Source organism: Triturus cristatus, chromosome 11, assembly GCF_964204655.1.
Source record: "Triturus cristatus chromosome 11, aTriCri1.1, whole genome shotgun sequence".
NCBI lineage: Eukaryota > Metazoa > Chordata > Amphibia > Caudata > Salamandridae > Triturus > Triturus cristatus.
Window position 1 is genome coordinate 144,582,076 of NC_140594.1, and position 13,079 is coordinate 144,595,154.

The 13,079-nt window shown below is 44.8% G+C and overlaps 1 protein-coding gene across 1 annotated transcript in view; it reads right to left on the reverse strand.

Annotated features, from left to right (window-relative positions):
- Positions 1-13,079, reverse strand: part of DNAH10 (dynein axonemal heavy chain 10) — a 1,995,301-nt gene that overhangs the window by 381,867 nt on the left and 1,600,355 nt on the right. Inside the window, exon 58 of the mRNA XM_085636177.1 lies at positions 669-850. Within this exon, the coding sequence (XP_085492303.1) occupies positions 669-850 (182 nt within the window). The remainder of the gene's footprint in view (positions 1-668; positions 851-13,079) is intronic.

The window sequence follows — 13,079 nt, forward strand, 5'->3', positions numbered from 1 at the left end:
AGAGAGGATATCCTTGAAGGAGATACAGGCCTTTGTTGTGATGATCCCATAATTGGCTTGATCGTCAGAGTATCTTGAAGAGGAACTTATGGGCCTCAGGATCGTCACCCAGCACTATCAAAACTCTGGGAACTTAGTCTGTGAGTTTTGCAATAATGAGTAATTCTTTGTGGTGACATTGAATGCCTTGATGTTGAGGGCTTTGAGGTTGAATGCCTTAACATCAAGATAAAATATGATCTGGAAGCTATTCTTGACAGATAGTGATACCATATTTTTTATTTTAATAGTGTTGTAGATAGACATGCTGGTCACAGATTACAAGCATGACTAAGCAAATATGTGAATGCAAAAAAAAAAATGAAATACGTGTCACCTGAACTGCATCTATCTTAAACCTTTCCAGGAGGGTGGACGCTGTGTGTGGGTGCGAACTCGCCCAGCATAATTCCACAGGTAGCAAACATTTTGGTCAGTCTATCCAGGCAAGGAAGTCTGTGCTGGAAAGGTCAGATAAGTGCAAAGCAGCACAACTCAATATAGCACTGTGAAAGAGGGGGATAAGGATAATTTAACTGGAGAGTGTATGACTACTGCTCTTGGGGACCATTCAACATGCAACACTTACTGTAAGGCACACATTGCACATAAATACAAACTTGACCTACCTCGCACGGTTTTCACTTGACTCTGAGAGATAGCATCAAAATCTATGTCCATGAGAGATTTTAGGAAATTGGGATCTGACATCATTCCTTTGGCTGCTTTCCAGTTGATCTCTTTATAGCCTCTCAGCACTAGGATGCACTCACAGACAATTTGCACTGCCCTAGGTGGTTTAGCAAAGGACCTAAAAATAAAAAGATAACAGAGAAGTATTCAATAGACAAGGAAAGTGAATTCAAAGAATGTTTCTATAAGACACATTACAGAGGATCAAGAACATACTTACAACTTTTTGTGGCACACATTCAGTTTTTATAGATGTTCCCATTTTTAACAGTGGGAAGAACTGAGGAAAGGGGAAAAAGCGTTCTGCTCAAACTATGATCTTTTCAAAAGTAAATTGCTGACAAGTCTGAGGTAGGTGTTGCAGCAAGAATTCCATTATTTGGTATGAAAGAGTCAAAATGATTGGGGAGAAAGACTTGAAGTGTAACTACCACTTGCCAAACAGATTATGCTTAATTGTCCCATTAAATGCCAAGAAGAGATGAACTGAAGAAGTGGGATAGAAAGTAAGATGACGATCATCTACGAATCATGAAATTTTCCACTATTTTTGTTAAAGACGGTGCTTGCCATTCTGAATGTGTATCATAGCAGTGTTACAATAATGATAGAAAGAAATAAGGTCTGCGCGCGTAAATACCCATAAAAAGACACACGTGTAAAAAGTGTGGGAACAGAATTGGAAACACAGAACTGTTCACTTTGTTTGAATTGCTCCGATTCACATTGGACCCCTGGTAGCTCTTTTGGAATGTGTAGTGGATAGGGTGGGGGTCATAGTTTGACTAAAATGGCAAATATTGGGGAGATGTATTAGGGTCTGAGATTGAGTCCGGTCATGGTGTTTTGAGCTGCACATGGAGTGTTAAAGACAATTGTGAAAATAGGCATGTTTGTGCATGCAAGTACCAATATCTTCTCAGGAATTGTCTATACTTCAAATATGTGAATGGAAAGAGCCATGTTTTTAACATTCTCCGAAATTCAAGTTGGTTTTCAATTATTCTAATTGTTATAAGAAAAAAGCCAGAACATAGTAGTATGAACTGAGAAAGAGGTTTGACCTGTGAATGCTTGTTGATGACAATGCAAATCAAGAGTGGAACCAACCTAAAGCATAGTGATCTGGGTTAGGAGGAGATGTGGATATTACGTTAGTAGAAGAGTGGGCCAGTGTTGTGGATGGCTTGATGTATGATACAAAATGCTTTAGAGGTGGCACATCTAACCAAAGTGAGCCAGAATGAAGGTGGGAACGATGGCGAGTTGAGATTCCAGATTTACTCATGTTAAAAGGGAGGGATTGGAGTTAATAATCACCCTGGCATCTTTACCTATGTTGAAGCATTGTTTGGTGCACAAAGTTTATGTGGCCAGATCGTGGAAGGGTGGTAGTTGGTCTATTTCCAGCATGCAAGTATCTCAGTTTTTAATGTACTTCGCTTGAGCTGCTTAGTTATCATCCAGCTGTCAACAGCTTGGAGGTGTTAGCCGAAGCCACAGGAGTCAAAATCTGATGGATCAGAAAGATGTGCATGCCAACAACATAGTTGTATATTTTAGGATTTAGAGAGGAGATGAACAATAGTTACTTACCTGTAATCTGTGGTTCTTCAGTATTGGTGTCTTTCATAGATTCACATGCCTGAATCATTCCCCGTCGTCGGAGTGGGAGTCCCACGGTAAATAAAAAGCAATAATTATGCATATAATAACCAAAAAACCTTGGTAACATAAAACCAGGAAGTAAAGTAGCCTAAGCTACAAGGAAAAAAGCTTCCACACCTATGACTATCATAGTCATTATGTACAGTCCAAACTGCAGCCAATCAGGAGACAGCATCCACCAGAATGTTCTCCTCAGAGGCTCAGGCTCTCAGATTTTCTCGCACAGGAGTGAACCATAGTATAACAGCCCAACCAGCCTCTGAGGGGAGGTGGGCGGGTTGCATGTGAATCTATGAAAGACACCAATACTGGAGAACCATAGATTACAGGTAAGTAACTACTGTTCTTCTCCAGTATTTAGGGTGTCTTTCATAGATTCACATGCCTGAATCAGAGTAGATAGCAGTACAGATCATCATGCTCATAAGACGCTCCTTATGTACCATAGTAAATACACATCACCAAAATGTATAATCATATATAAATACATCTGCGCTGAACATATGCAGAACAATTTCAAGATATAGAAAAAAACAGTATGGAATAAGCGTCTTATAGAAAAGAGCATAGTAGAGGAGGAATAACAGAGGCTCACCTTATTTGAAAAGATTGCGGAGAACAGCTTGTCCCACTGACGCATCTGCATCGCTTGAGGCTTCCAGACAGTAGTGCTTGGTAAAAGTGTGTCTGTTGGACCAGGTTGCCGCTCTACAGATCTGATGAAGAGGTACACTGGCAAAAAGAGCGGTGGATGAAGAAATTGCTCTTGGAGAATGAGCTCTTGGGGTTGCCTGCAACGGTCTTCCCGCTTGTTCATGGCATAAACAAACTGCATCAGAAATCCAACGAGCTATGATTGGTTTCAGGGCTGGACTGACTATCGGGCGTTTTGGAATGCTGCTGAGCTGGGGGCTGATTTCGTTGATGGGGACCTGCGTGTACTGAAGGAAATTCGTTTTGCTTTAATCATTTCGAAGTACACGCAGGTCTCCATGAACGAAATCAGCCCCCACCGCAGTGAAATCAGCCCCCTGCTCGGCAGAATTCCAAAACGCCCAGTAGTCAGTCCGGCCCTGGTTGGTTTGGAGACAGAATGTCCTTGGCGCAATCTACCATATGCCACAAACAGTTGGTCTGATCTATATATTGTTGCTGTCCGTTGTAAGTAGAACTTGAGACATCTTCCGATGTCAAGGGAATGCAAGGCCCTTTCCGAAGCTGTGAGCAAATTTGGGAAAAATGTCTTTAAAATTATAGGTTCATTAAGGTGGAAATCCGCAGGAACTTTTGGTATGAAGCTGGGATTAGTGCGTAGCACTGCAGAAAAGGTGGATGAATAGTGAATGCTTGAAGGTCACTGACTCTTCTTGTTGATGTCAGAGCCAATAGAAAAGAAACTATCCAAGACAAGCACTTTAAGTCCACTTTATGAATAGGTTCGAAGGGGTGCCGCATAAGTTGTGTAAGCACTACATTAAGGTGCCAGGATGGAGGTTGACGTCGAATAGGGGGAAACATCCGAAACAACCCCTTGAAGAATTGCTGAATGACTCTATTTGAATAAAGAGAATTAGAACCATCCTGCCGAAACCTTGAAATTGCCGCCAAGAACACCTTCAAAGTAGAATGGGAGAGGCCCGATCTCGCCAAATGAAGAAAGAACGGTAAAAGTTGCTCTGGTTTTGCATGAATAGGGTGGATATTGACAGATTGACACCACATGCAAAACCTCTTCCATTTTAGTTTGTAAGTTTTAATAATAGCAGGTGCTCGAGCATTAGCTAAAACTTCCTGACAGTCCACAGGAATATTTAGGTGTGCGAATTCAAGGTGTTGAGGAGCCATGCCGCTAATCTCAAAGATGCTGGGTCCGGGTGACAGGTCCGTCCGTTCTGGATGGACAGAAGGTTCGGTATTGGCCGAAACTGAATGGGTTCGCACTCCGAGAGGAGGAGAAGTTCGGTGAACCAGTATTGGCGAGGCCACCTGGGAGCTATGGGGATCATGCGGCAAGGTTGTTTCTTGATCTTGCGGAGAACTCGTGGAACCTACGGAATCAGTGGAAAGGTGTAGGCATATATCTGCGACCAGTTCATCGAAAACGCATTTCCGCATGAGTCTTTGTGGGGAACCCAACTTGCAAAGGATGGGCATTTGTGGTTCTGGCTGGTCGCAAACAGGTCGAAATCTGAGCGCCCCCACTCTCGAAAAACTCTGTTTAAGGTCGGTTGATGTAGCTCCCACTCGTGGTTGGATGTTGTGGACCTGCTGAGGGAATCCGCTAGAACATTGGCGACCCCTGGGATATGAATGGCCGAAAGGCTGATCTTGTGATGAATCGCCCAGTCCCAAATCTCTTGAGCTTGTTGAGATAGTAGGGCTGACTTTGTCCCTCCCTGCTTGTTCAAGTAATGCATACTTGTAGTATTGTCCGTTCTAATTAGTACGGAGGTTCCTCTGATGATGGTTCGAAATGACTTCAGAGCCAAGAAAATGGCTCGTAACTCCAGAAGGTTGACATGCCACTTCTGTTGCTGGAAAGTCCATCTGCCGTTGACTGCCATCCCTTGAAGGTGCGCCCCCCATCCCACGAGGGAAGCATCTGTGGTTATGGTGAAATCCGGCATTTCGGCCAGAAATGCGCATCCTTCCTTTATGTTCTTTATTAGGCTCCACCAATGAAAGGCTTCTCGAATCCGAGGAGTGATGCGAACGATGTCCTCGAAAGACCCTGAAATCTGGAGCCATTGAAGGTTGAGTTCCTCTTGCAATGGCCTCATTCTGTAACAGCAGTTGGGTATCAGAGGGATGCAAGAAGAAATCATCCCTAGGAAGGACTTGTACAAACGGACTGAAACGCACTCTTTTGACAGCAATAAGCGAGCGACATTGCAGATCTTGAGTTGTCTTTCTTTTGAGACGAAAGCCTGAGCCAGCCTTGTGTCCAGTGTGGCTCCTAGAAAAGTATTTCTCTGTGATGGAGTCAGATGAGATATTTCTAAATTTATGGAGAGACCCAGAGATTGGAATAGTAGACACTTCTGAACATGTGTGTTTGCGGTTTGAAAATAATTCGCCTTGATAAGGCAGTCATCCAAGTAAGGGAAAATTTGAATACCCTGTAAACAAAGGTGTGCGGTCACTGGTGCTATGACCTTTGTAAATACACGGGGTGCTGAACGAAGACCAAACGGAAGGACTCTGAACTGAAAGTCTCTGCCAGCCACTCTGAACCATAGAAATTTTGTGTGTCTGGGTAGGATTGTTACATGAAAATAAGCGTCATGGAGGTCGAGGGTGGCCATGTGATCCCCCGCCGAATGCAATTGGAGTATTTCTTGAAGTGTTAACATTTGGAAGGATAACTTTTTCAGGTATTTGTTGAGGGAGCGAAGGTCGAGAATGGGGCGCCATTCTCCCGACTTCTTTAGAATTAGGAAAAATCTCGAATAAAATCCTGTTCCTCTTTGTAAAGGAGGGACCCTTTCGATTGCTCCTTTCCGAATCATCAGATTTATTTGGGAAAAAATCTCCTTGAGATGAACAGGAGGTGGTCCTTTGGGAGGAGAGTTTGGGGAATCGTTGTGAACTCCAGAGCATGGCCTCTGGCCACTATATCCAAAACCCACTTGTCTCTTGTAATTCTGGACCAGTTCTAGTAAAAGTGCGATATTCTTCCTCCAATTTTTGACTGGGGCAACGGCAGAGATGGTGGCAGTTCGTGGATCTCATTGTTTTTTATTTGAATCCCGTCCACGATAGGATTGTTTCCTTCTTGATTGCGAGTAGGAGTTACCTCGTTGTCTGTATGATTGCTGTCTGTAGGGTTGAAACCTTTGATTACTTTGAGAGGTTTGATAAGATCGTTGCTGATTGTAACCTCCCCTATTGGAGAAGGATCCACGTCCTTTGGCACCACGAAAGGACGACTAACGAAACTGCAGGCTACCAAGAGACCTCGCTGTCTCTGTGTCTTTTTTAATAGCCTGAAGGGCCTCATCAACATGTTGGCCGAATAGTAACTTCCCATCGAACGGCATGTCAATAATCTTGGTTTGGACCTCTTGGCGAAAAGATGTCGATTTCAGCCAACCTTGTCTCCTCAGTACTGCTGCACCCGCTAATTGTAAAATCCACGGCTGCGTCGATAATTTCCACAGAAGTATACTCTCCCTCCTGTAAAATCTTCAAGGCCTCGGACTTGGAGGGTTCTGGCAGCATGTTAATGTAGGGGTAGATGTTGGACCACATTTGCCTATCATATCTCCCTAATATGGCTAGGGAATTTGCAGCCCGGACAGTCGTTGCAGTCATAGTGGAAACCTTCTTTCCAATCGAATCCAACCGTCTGCCATCCCTGTCTGGCGGAGCTGTTATAGGTGAAGAGGGGTTCCTGGCCCGTCTCTGCGCCGCTTGGGCGATGACAGAGTCAGCTTTCGGCTGGCCGATGAGGAATGCAGGTGAATCACTCGGTGCCATATATTTTTTGTCTAACCGAGGCAAGACTGCAGGAAGAGAATTTGGTGCTGCCATGATCTTCAACCCTTCCTTCCAGATAAAATCTATGATGGGAATTGTCCTGATCTGCTTTCGTGGTTGGTCTTTAAAATCATAAAGAAAGCAGTCATCTTTCTTTGTCTCCATAGGTATGGGAAACCTCTTCGTTGCCCTCTCCATAAGGAGATGAAAACCTCCGATATCCACAGGAGGAGAATCCACGGGAGCTGACGGTGATGGAGTTTGAATTTGGTATTCATCCCACTCCGACGGAAGAGACTGATCATCCACCTCTCCCTCTGCCCTGTCATCATCTGTTGTATTAGCATCATGGGAATGACGAGATGGCACTGGAGAAGGTGGTCTAGGAGATTGTAAAGAGGTTACAGGAACCCTTGGCATAGGCGTGGATGGAAGAGACTCCGCCGATTCAGATGGAGGAAAACGACGATAATAGTCCTGCAACATATTTTGCAAATTGTTAAGCAAGTCCAAAGGCATTTGTGCTGTGGGAACTGTGACAGGAGCTGAAGCTTGAGGCTCAGGACAAGGTTCTTCCTCTTGGTCATCATCCTGATATTTTATAAACAACTCCGATGGACTCCTAGCGGTGCGGAATCTATCATCCTCTCCTGATTCCTCTTCTTCTTCTTCCTCCTCAGAATCTAATAATTGCTCAGGCAACTTCAATGGGGAAAGGTCTTCCAATGAGGAGCCACGACATTGTAGTAAAGAAGCCGCCGTTGTAGGCAGGGCGGAGGAAGCAGTAGACGATGTTGCAGACCAAACTTTTAAATCTGCGCAGGAAGACAAAGGAGGTGTCGACGAGTGTGCCGTCGACGAGATCGTCGTCGATGGAGCTGGCGTCAGAAAAGTGAGTGTCGACGAGGCAGCTGTTTTCGTTGACCGGGCAGTCTTCGTCGATGAGAGGTTCACCGTCGACGAGGCAATCTTCGTCGACGAGGAAGTCTTCGTCGACGAGGTGGCCGTCAACGCAGCAGACGTCGACGAGATCTTTTTAACCCTTACCGTCGACGGAGCACTGACGAGAGATGAAATCTCCTTCGTCGACGAGATGGGTCGAACAGCAAAGGAGACCAGCGTCGACGGAGAAGAAGCCAAAGCCATGATCATCTTGGGTCTCGGTGACGAGAAGGTAACCGTCGACGTTGATAATCGTTGACGAAGGAGCCGTCGACGATGCTGTCGATGACGGAACTTTCTGCTGAGGTAAATCTTTGTCAGGAAGTCTTTTTGATGCCAGAGACTTTCCAGTCTTTCTCGGGAGCGTAGCAGGCTTAGATTTTGAAGGTGGAGAAGCCTTTTTTGAAGAGGAAGTAGAAGGCAAGCTAGAGCCCTTAGCAGGCTGGATTTTTCTCAACACCTTAGCCCCAGGAGATGATAAGTCTTCCTCAGCCATCCTGTTTCTAGAGGACATAGATGAACCAGAGGCTACACTTTCCACCTCAGATAAAGAGGTATCCTTGTCCTTGATCTTCTGTAGCCACAGAAGTAGGCGCCCTTCTCTATCTCTGAGGGTCTTCTGAGGGAAGGTCCTGCAGATCTTACAATCCCTCACCTCATGATCTGGATAGAGGCAGTAAATGCACTTCTTGTGGGGGTCTTCAGAAAATAGCCGGAGCTTCCGACAAGATTCACAAGGCCTAAAGAGAGACCTCTTAGAAGATGACATCTTGAAGATAAGCAAAAAACTGAAAAAAATGAAGTACTGAGCAGAGCTCAGGGAGACTCCCTTCACACGACGTGCGGTAGAAAATCTGAGAGCCTGAGCTTCTGAGGAGAACATTCGGGTGGGTGCTGTCGCCTGATTGGCTGCAGTTTGGACTGTCCATAATGACTATGATAGTCATAGGTGTGGAAGCTTTTTTCCTTGAAGCTTAGGCTACTTTACTTCCTGGTTTTATGTTACCAAGGTTTTTTGGTTATTATATGCATAATTATTGCTTTTTTTTGTACCGTGGGACTCCCACTCCGACGACGGGGAATGATGGAGTTTGAATTTGGTATTCATCCCACTCCGACGGAAGAGACTGATCATCCACCTCTCCCTCTCCCCTGTCATCATCTGTTGTATTAGCATCATGGGAATGACGAGATGGCACTGGAGAAGGTGGTCTAGGAGATTGTAAAGAGGTTACAGGAACCCTTGGCATAGGCGTGGATGGAAGAGACTCCGCCGATTCAGATGGAGGAAAACGACGATAATAGTCCTGCAACATATTTTGCAAATTGTTAAGCAAGTCCAAAGGCATTTGTGCTGTGGGAACTGTGACAGGAGCTGAAGCTTGAGGCTCAGGACAAGGTTCTTCCTCTTGGTCATCATCCTGATATTTTATAAACAACTCCGATGGACTCCTAGCGGTGCGGAATCTATCATCCTCTCCTGATTCCTCTTCTTCTTCTTCCTCCTCAGAATCTAATAATTGCTCAGGCAACTTCAATGGGGAAAGGTCTTCCAATGAGGAGCCACGACATTGTAGTAAAGAAGCCGCCGTTGTAGGCAGGGCGGAGGAAGCAGTAGACGGTGTTGCAGACCAAACTTTTAAATCTGCGCAGGAAGATAAAGGAGGTGTCGACGAGTGTGCCGTCGACGAGATCGTCGTCGATGGAGCTGGCGTCAGAAAAGTGAGTGTCGACGAGGCAGCTGTTTTCGTTGACCGGGCAGTCTTCGTCGATGAGAGGTTCACCGTCGACGAGGCAATCTTCGTCGACGAGGAAGTCTTCGTCGACGAGGTGGCCGTCAACGCAGCAGACGTCGACGAGATCTTTTTAACCCTTACCGTCGACGGAGCACTGACGAGAGATGAAATCTCCTTCGTCGACGAGATGGGTCGAACAGCAAAGGAGACCAGCGTCGACGGAGAAGAAGCCAAAGCCATGATCATCTTGGGTCTCGGTGACGAGAAGGTAACCGTCGACGTTGATAATCGTTGACGAAGGAGCCGTCGACGATGCTGTCGATGACGGAACTTTCTGCTGAGGTAAATCTTTGTCAGGAAGTCTTTTTGATGCCAGAGACTTTCCAGTCTTTCTCGGGAGCGTAGCAGGCTTAGATTTTGAAGGTGGAGAAGCCTTTTTTGAAGAGGAAGTAGAAGGCAAGCTAGAGCCCTTAGCAGGCTGGATTTTTCTCAACACCTTAGCCCCAGGAGATGATAAGTCTTCCTCAGCCATCCTGTTTCTAGAGGACATAGATGAACCAGAGGCTACACTTTCCACCTCAGATAAAGAGGTATCCTTGTCCTTGATCTTCTGTAGCCACAGAAGTAGGCGCCCTTCTCTATCTCTGAGGGTCTTCTGAGGGAAGGTCCTGCAGATCTTACAATCCCTCACCTCATGATCTGGATAGAGGCAGTAAATGCACTTCTTGTGGGGGTCTTCAGAAAATAGCCGGAGCTTCCGACAAGATTCACAAGGCCTAAAGAGAGACCTCTTAGAAGATGACATCTTGAAGATAAGCAAAAAACTGAAAAAAATGAAGTACTGAGCAGAGCTCAGGGAGACTCCCTTCACACGACGTGCGGTAGAAAATCTGAGAGCCTGAGCTTCTGAGGAGAACATTCGGGTGGGTGCTGTCGCCTGATTGGCTGCAGTTTGGACTGTCCATAATGACTATGATAGTCATAGGTGTGGAAGCTTTTTTCCTTGAAGCTTAGGCTACTTTACTTCCTGGTTTTATGTTACCAAGGTTTTTTGGTTATTATATGCATAATTATTGCTTTTTTTTGTACCGTGGGACTCCCACTCCGACGACGGGGAATGATTCAGGCATGTGAATCTATGAAAGACACCCTAAATACTGGAGAAGTAGATTACCTTCCTCAACCTCTAAAGAACAAGTTACTTACCTTTGGTAATGCCTTATCTGGTAGAGACTCTATCTAGCCGCAGACTCCTTACCTTAGAATATTCCCCAGGCGTTATACTGGATCCGGATGTTTTTGAGCAGTACTCTTGCATGCTGGTAGGTGGCATCATTCGGCTCTGTTGTCATCGTCCGTGCCAGAAATGGCGTTCTCTGTATCTATATAGGCACCACCCTGACATGCTGACGGCAGTTACTTTTTGCAACTTTCTGAGCCAGATGTGCGGAGTCACAATGAGAATTAAGCCTGGTGTGAAATACTAAGGCTCTGCCGAAGAGCGAAGCCTTGAGTGCCGGCGCTCCTGCGCCTCGTCAATAGTCTTCTACTTCTTGTGGGATGCCCCAAACTTCCCCTATGACTTCGTGTGTGACGACGACCACCTGATTTGGCTCCCCGAATGGTCCCAGGACCTTCCACGTGACCGGGAACTTGAGCATTGCAGTGTCGTCTGACGTCAGGAAACGAGGGGCTTGAAGGATTCCTCCCTCAGCACCTTTGGGTGCATGGAAAGGTTAATCCAACTAGATAACATTTTGTAGTTATTCGTCCACTAGCAATCTGACTTTGAAACAAAAGAATGCCAAATGTGACTGCCTAGCCAGATGCTTGTCAGTGATAGTAATAGCGCCAAAAATTGAGTGTTTTGTGAACAATACTTAAGCTCGAATGGTAAGGGATGACGTACAGTTACATGTCCTGGAGGCAAAATAGCCTTGTTTGTTTTAAAGCAATAGCTGCACAATGGAATGAAAGTAGGAAAGATCCTCACTGGAGCAGTCACAGAAGTGGTGCAAAGCAGTGCTGAAGAATAAAGGTACATGCATGTAAAAATCAAAATACAGAGAAGTGGATAGGGACTAAAAATTACATCACATGTAGTATAAATTTCTAGTTTGCAGAAACTTCCTTGGAATATTGTTGAAGGGAATCATCACTTGGAAAATGGTAGCAAGCATGGCAAGAGTCAGCGGCATATAGCGCAAAGAGAAAACTGGGATTGGAAGAGCGCACTACTGATATTACACAGGAGCTGTAAAAGGAGGAAAATGATTTTTGAGGAAAACCTCCCCCAAGATGTCAATTAAAAAAAAAAAAGAAATGAAACCACAAGGTAACCATGTTCACACATTTCAGTTAAAAAATATATTATGCTGCAAACCGTTAATTTATGAGAATTTTTGGGGGTGGAAAATATCAACAGTAACTGAGCCATCATTCATACTCACCCTGGAGTAAGTGATTATCATCAAAATCTAATGGCCATGGTGGGCAGGGTCTTGAAGGATTGCTTTTGTACGTCATTGTAAAGTTACATCAACCACTGAATCACATGGATGAATCCATTTTGAGTTTTTAGCCAGATCCCCACCCCGTTCTTTCACCTCTACCCCCATGCATTGTAAATGCAATAATTTAAAATCATGAAATTCACAAGCAAAAGACAGAGAAGGACATAGAGTTGGATTGTATTATTTTATCTCCTGGTTCCAAGTGAGCTGGACTACTCTCTAAATCAAGCATCCATCTCAAAGCAGCCACTCTCAAATCCTCATCAATAACAGCAACCGTGCATACAGTAAAATCAATCCACTAAGTGTCCTTCTAAAACCTTTACCAATCAGCCTTAAGTTCAAGAATAGCCCTGCTACTATCCATCTCAAAACATGTTATCCAATTAAGCGCAAACTGATGGTCTAATGTACCATCAATGGACCATGGAACAAAGCCTAAAGTTTAATGGTTTAACCTTGCCCATCTGTCTGCTTACTCCTGTCAGTACTGTGTACATAAGTTGCTTTTTCTAAACACCTAGTATAGGACTGTACCTGGGCAGAAGCACCTGGGTTAATGTATATGGGTGCCTTAGCAATATATGTGTCTTTAGATGTTGGAAGCATGTCTGGATTTCCACAAATGACCCGGTGTGGTGTCCGTTTGAATGAAGGACCATGCCAGCTCGACTCTACACCTGTGCAGTGTGCATTAGTTCAGCACCACAGCAGGGGAATCGGCTGGTCTCAAAGCAGAGCAGGCTGTGTACCACAGAAGAATGTGTATAACTTAAGCGTCAATGTGCTCAGCCAGGTATACCACCACTCTGATGAATCTACAGTACAATACGGATGTAAATCATGTTCTCATAATCAACTGATACAGGGGGAAGCAGATGATACCAGTAAATATAAAAAGGGCTTCGATGAAAATTAGCCAAGTTATTTATATTTTCCCTACACTAATTCTGCACCCCACTGACCTGAACATCACCTCAACTAACCAAGATAATATTACTTGTCGATT